Source organism: Alligator sinensis, unplaced genomic scaffold, assembly GCF_000455745.1.
Source record: "Alligator sinensis unplaced genomic scaffold, ASM45574v1 scaffold1488_1, whole genome shotgun sequence".
In the NCBI taxonomy this organism is placed as follows: Eukaryota; Metazoa; Chordata; order Crocodylia; family Alligatoridae; genus Alligator; species Alligator sinensis.
This window is the reverse complement of record NW_005843097.1, coordinates 261,796-265,957: the sequence shown is the minus strand read 5'-3', so window position 1 is coordinate 265,957 and position 4,162 is coordinate 261,796. Positions and strand designations below refer to the sequence as shown.

Sequence of the window (4,162 nt, the reverse complement as noted above, 5' to 3'; positions counted from 1 at the left end):
GGCAGCCCCCACTTACCCCCTCACATGCCCCTACTTCCCCTCACAAGCCCACAGATAGCCCCTCTCCCTCCATATATACCCGACAGCCCCCATCCCCCCCAATCCCCCACCCCAGGGGTACCTGAATCCCCATCCAGCGTTGGCTCAGGCTCCTGCCCTCCCCCAGGCGAGCGGTCAAGCGGAGGGATCCCAGCAGCATCATCCTCCTCAGTAGGGGACTCGAAGCTGACCCGGCGTAGCTCAGCGTAGCAGGGAGGGGCCCCGGTGCCCCCATCTTCACCCACCAGTGCCCCCAGCAGGGGCAGCGCTGCGTAGGCCCCACCAGCTGGGCGGGGCTTGGAGCAGGGCGGGTCCCCCACACCAGGGTCCTCCTCAGCCTGCGACCCCGGGGACAGGGAGAGGGAGGATCGGGCCCGCTTGGTACCCCCTGCCCGTCGCCGTCCACGCGCAGGCAGCTTGCCCCAGAGGCGCCAGTGGAAGGCCAATGAGGGGCTCTTTGAGTAAAGGAGCATGCCCAAGGCCCGCAGACCCCTCCATCGCCGGCGTGGGGGCAGCCCCCTCCGGCGGGCAGGCGGGGGGCGGCCCCGAGGGGAGAAGGGCCAGGCGGGCGCAGGTGGGTGGGACACGCACAGGCCCCACCGCGCATCCTCGAAGCCGGGAGGCTGCTGCTGAGTGTAGGGCAGGCGGCGCCCAGCCTCAAAGCACCCGCCATGCTTGGGGGGCTGCCAGGTCGTGCCACTGGGGGGTGCCGGGGGGGCCCCGAAGCCGGGTGGGGGCCCCCAGAACTTCTTGGTCTGGAGGGGAGATTCCTTCATGGCTCCGGGGTGGCTGCAGGCGGGGGGAGAGGGGAAGGGGTTAGGGTGGAGGGGAGGGGTCTGGAGATACCCCTCAAATCTAGACCCTAATCTACCCAAAACCTGGACCCCCCCACCCTCGACCTACCTTGGTAGGTCTCTAGACTCCCAAAACCTATGTATGTTGGCCCCCTGAAGTCTAGCCCTCCCAAATATAGACCCTGCAGATATACATCCCCAAAAAGCCCCTGATGTAATACCCCCAAAAAATAGATCCCACAGATAAACACCCCCACATGTAGAGCCCCCAGGAGTCCCCTAGATATAGACCCCCCCAAAGCCCCTGACATAGACTGCCCAAGAGCAGACCCCCAAGAAACCCCCAAATGTAGACCCCTCATCTGTCCCACCCCATCTAGCCCCCGCAAGCCCACAACTGGTTCCCTTGAAATCGAGCCCCCCTCAAAGCTCTCCATTTCACCAGCCCCAAAGTCAGACCCCTCCCATCTGTCAACCCTCACTCGACCGCCACAAAGGCTAAAGCTTGTCTACGCCCTGGACCTGGGACCGGAGCCAAGATGCCCCCAATCCAGATCCCAAAGAAACAAGCGCCCCCCGCAGTCTAGACACCCCAGACCGCACCACTGCCCAGGCTGGTGGCTGGTCTCCGATTCACCTCCTGCCTCATTTTATCACCCCTGTAGCACTCTGATACCAAACCTCCCACCCTCCTTCCTCAGTTTATCCCTCTCCTTCCCACATCTGCTTCCCCCAATCTGGCCATCATGGTGCCTGGGGGGCGGTTGGGTGAGGGGGCAAGGGGCGGAAAGGCCCCTAGAGCCAAGACGGGAAGGGAGCGGGGGTGGGACATAAACCCAGTCGGGATGAGGGCCTGGGGGAGCCGAGAGCCGGGGCGAGGGGGCCCCTGGGAGGGGCCTACAGCCAGAGGGGCTGGAGCCAGGGGGGCGGGGCCCTGGGGGGAGGGGAGGAGCGGACACGAGTGGGACCCCCAGCACGGAGGTTCCTACCCAAGTAGGAACACCCGGCTAAGGGGGCCGCGCGCACTCACCCCCGTGGGGCGGGGGGGAGCCTCGCTCAGGCTCCCTGTACCGCCGCCGCCGCCTCCCAGGAGCCGGCGCCGCCTGATGGCGTCATCAGCCGGCGGCCTGGGATGACGCGGGGGGGGAAGGGGGGCAGCAGAGCCCCGCCCCCCCGCGCACGAGGACGTTTGCATCATCGCGTCTCCTCCCCCACCGTACGTGCTGCGTCACCGCGTCTTGAGCGCATCCTCCCGGGCCATCTGTTCTGCGTCACCGCGTCCCACCCTTCTCAGCGTAGGTCACAGGGACGTTACTCCTTGGGCGCTTTGCGTCATCGCCAGCCTTGCTTCGTTAGGCTAAACGGGGCGGAGCCAAACTGGGGTGGGGAGCGCTGTGGGACCTCCTGGAAGGCGGAGCCAACGAGGGTCCCAGAGAATCATGGGAAATAATCCCAGAGGCTCATGGGATAGAGACACCAAATGCCTCAGAGGATCATCGGATACTTGTCCCAAGGGAGCTAGATGTTGCATGCCTCAGAGGACCATGGGATACAGAGGCTCCAAGTACCCCAGAGCATTGTGGGATATGGAGATGCCAAGTGCCCCAAAGGATCATGGGATATTATAATGCTGTGCTCCCTGGAGGATCATAGGAGATGGATGTTGCATGTCCCAGAGGATCATGGGATATGGACATGCCCTGTGCCATTGAGGATCATGATATATATGGAACATGGGATACTGAGATACTACATACCCCAGGGCATCATGGGCTATGAAGATATCAGGTGCCCCACAGCATCATGGGATATGGAACTGCTCCATGCCCCACAGCCACCTGGGCCTGAAACGGGGGTAAGAGTCCTGCAGCCTCATGGGATATGGAAAGCCCCCTTCCAGAGAGGATCAGGGGAAAGGGGTTGAGCCTGCAAAGGATCATGTGAAATGTGCCTGCCCCGGGGCAACGTGGCCCCCACAATGAAGAACAGACACGTGTCCCTCATGACATCACCGGTTTATTCCATGCGATGAAATGGGGGGGGGCTGGATGCCTGGGTCCTGCACTAGGTCAGAAGGTCCTGGATGCCTGGGTCCTGGGCAGGGGCAGGGATGGGACCCGCCAGGCGCCGCAGTGCTATCCCACGCAGCCGCAGGCAGCGCCAGCCCTCAGAGCCCGTCACGTCTTGCGCCCCCAGCGCTGCATAGAACCTGCCGGCTGCCATGTTCCAGTCCAGCACCGCCAGGCGCAGCTCCCCGCAGCTCTGTGCCATGCCTGCCTGCCAACCGGACACCGCGGTTCTCTACTGGGAGCAGGCACCCGGGCTCTCCAGTGGGGGTCAGGGTGCCCAGACCCCTGAGTTCTCTCTGGGACCCCAACCCTAGGATTAACTCCTCCTGTGCCAGCACCCACCTCCGCAATTTTACTCAGCAGCTTCTTTCCAATGCCCTTCCCTGCACAGGGAGAAGCAGGGTTAGGGTGGGGGGTGCTGGGAGACTGGACACCTGGGTTCCCTCCAGCTCCAGGAGGGCAGCAGGTCCAGGGGTGGTCAAGACACAGAGCCAGATGCCCGGGTCCTCTCACCGCGGTACTCGGGCATGACGTAGAGGTCCTCCAGGTAGAGGCTGCGGCCATGCCAGGTGCTGTAAGCCGGGTAGAACAGGCCATAGCCAATCACCACGTGCCCTGGGGGAGGAGGGGTGGAGTGAGAGCCAGATACAACCCCCACCAGCTCCCAACCCCTATCTGCCCCCCCCAACCTCAAGTCCCGCCCCCTGCACCCCAAGCCCCGCCCCCGGTACCCACCGTCTGCACTGCAGTGCTGGGGGGGCACCTCGGCCACGAGGCACTGGAACCAGGGCTCAGGCCCGAACCCATCCGTGCGCAGCACTGGGAGGCAGAGTAGGTAAGTTGAGGCAGGCTGAGCGGAGCCCTCCCGCCCCCAGCACTCCCCTCCCAGGCTAGCCTAGCCCTGCCCCAGTCACTATTTGAGGGCGCAGCTGAAGCGAGAGGCGGGGCGTCACCTTCCTCGCTGGTCTCCACCTGCTCCGGGAGTCGCTCAAACTCCGCCAGCTCCTGGGGGGGGGAAGAAGGCGGGGTCAGGGCCCCGGACCCTGGGCTCCTCCCTCCCAACCCACCCCCATTACCCGGATCATGCGCAGCACGTGGGCGCAGTCCTGCGGCCGCCAGGGCCGGATCTCGCACTCCATGGTCCCCCGAGCTCCTCGGTTCCTTTCTGCGAGGACGCCGAGCACAGCCCAGCGGGAGGGACGGAGCCAAAGTGGAGCCCCGCCCCCTGCCCCAGGCGAGGCCCCGTGCTCACTCACCCTC

At 64.7% G+C, this 4,162-nt stretch overlaps 2 protein-coding genes across 2 annotated transcripts in view; both read right to left on the bottom strand.

Moving 5' to 3' along the window:
- The window catches only part of SENP3 (SUMO specific peptidase 3), a 7,015-nt gene extending 4,974 nt beyond the window's left edge, over positions 1 to 2,041 (bottom strand). The window contains exons 1-2 of the mRNA XM_025193748.1: positions 1,823 to 2,041; positions 122 to 828 (exon numbers count right to left, since the gene is read on the bottom strand). Coding sequence (XP_025049533.1) covers positions 122 to 828; positions 1,823 to 2,031 — 916 coding nt within the window. The 5' untranslated portion in view covers positions 2,032 to 2,041. The remainder of the gene's footprint in view (positions 1 to 121; positions 829 to 1,822) is intronic.
- Positions 2,042 to 2,833: 792 nt separating this feature from the next.
- The window catches only part of LOC102388306 (diamine acetyltransferase 2-like), a 4,264-nt gene continuing 2,935 nt past the window's right edge, over positions 2,834 to 4,162 (bottom strand). Inside the window, exons 6-9 of the mRNA XM_025193749.1 lie at positions 3,856 to 3,907; positions 3,638 to 3,721; positions 3,245 to 3,474; positions 2,834 to 3,110 (exon numbers count right to left, since the gene is read on the bottom strand). Coding sequence (XP_025049534.1) covers positions 2,898 to 3,110; positions 3,245 to 3,474; positions 3,638 to 3,721; positions 3,856 to 3,907 — 579 coding nt within the window. The 3' untranslated portion in view covers positions 2,834 to 2,897. The remainder of the gene's footprint in view (positions 3,111 to 3,244; positions 3,475 to 3,637; positions 3,722 to 3,855; positions 3,908 to 4,162) is intronic.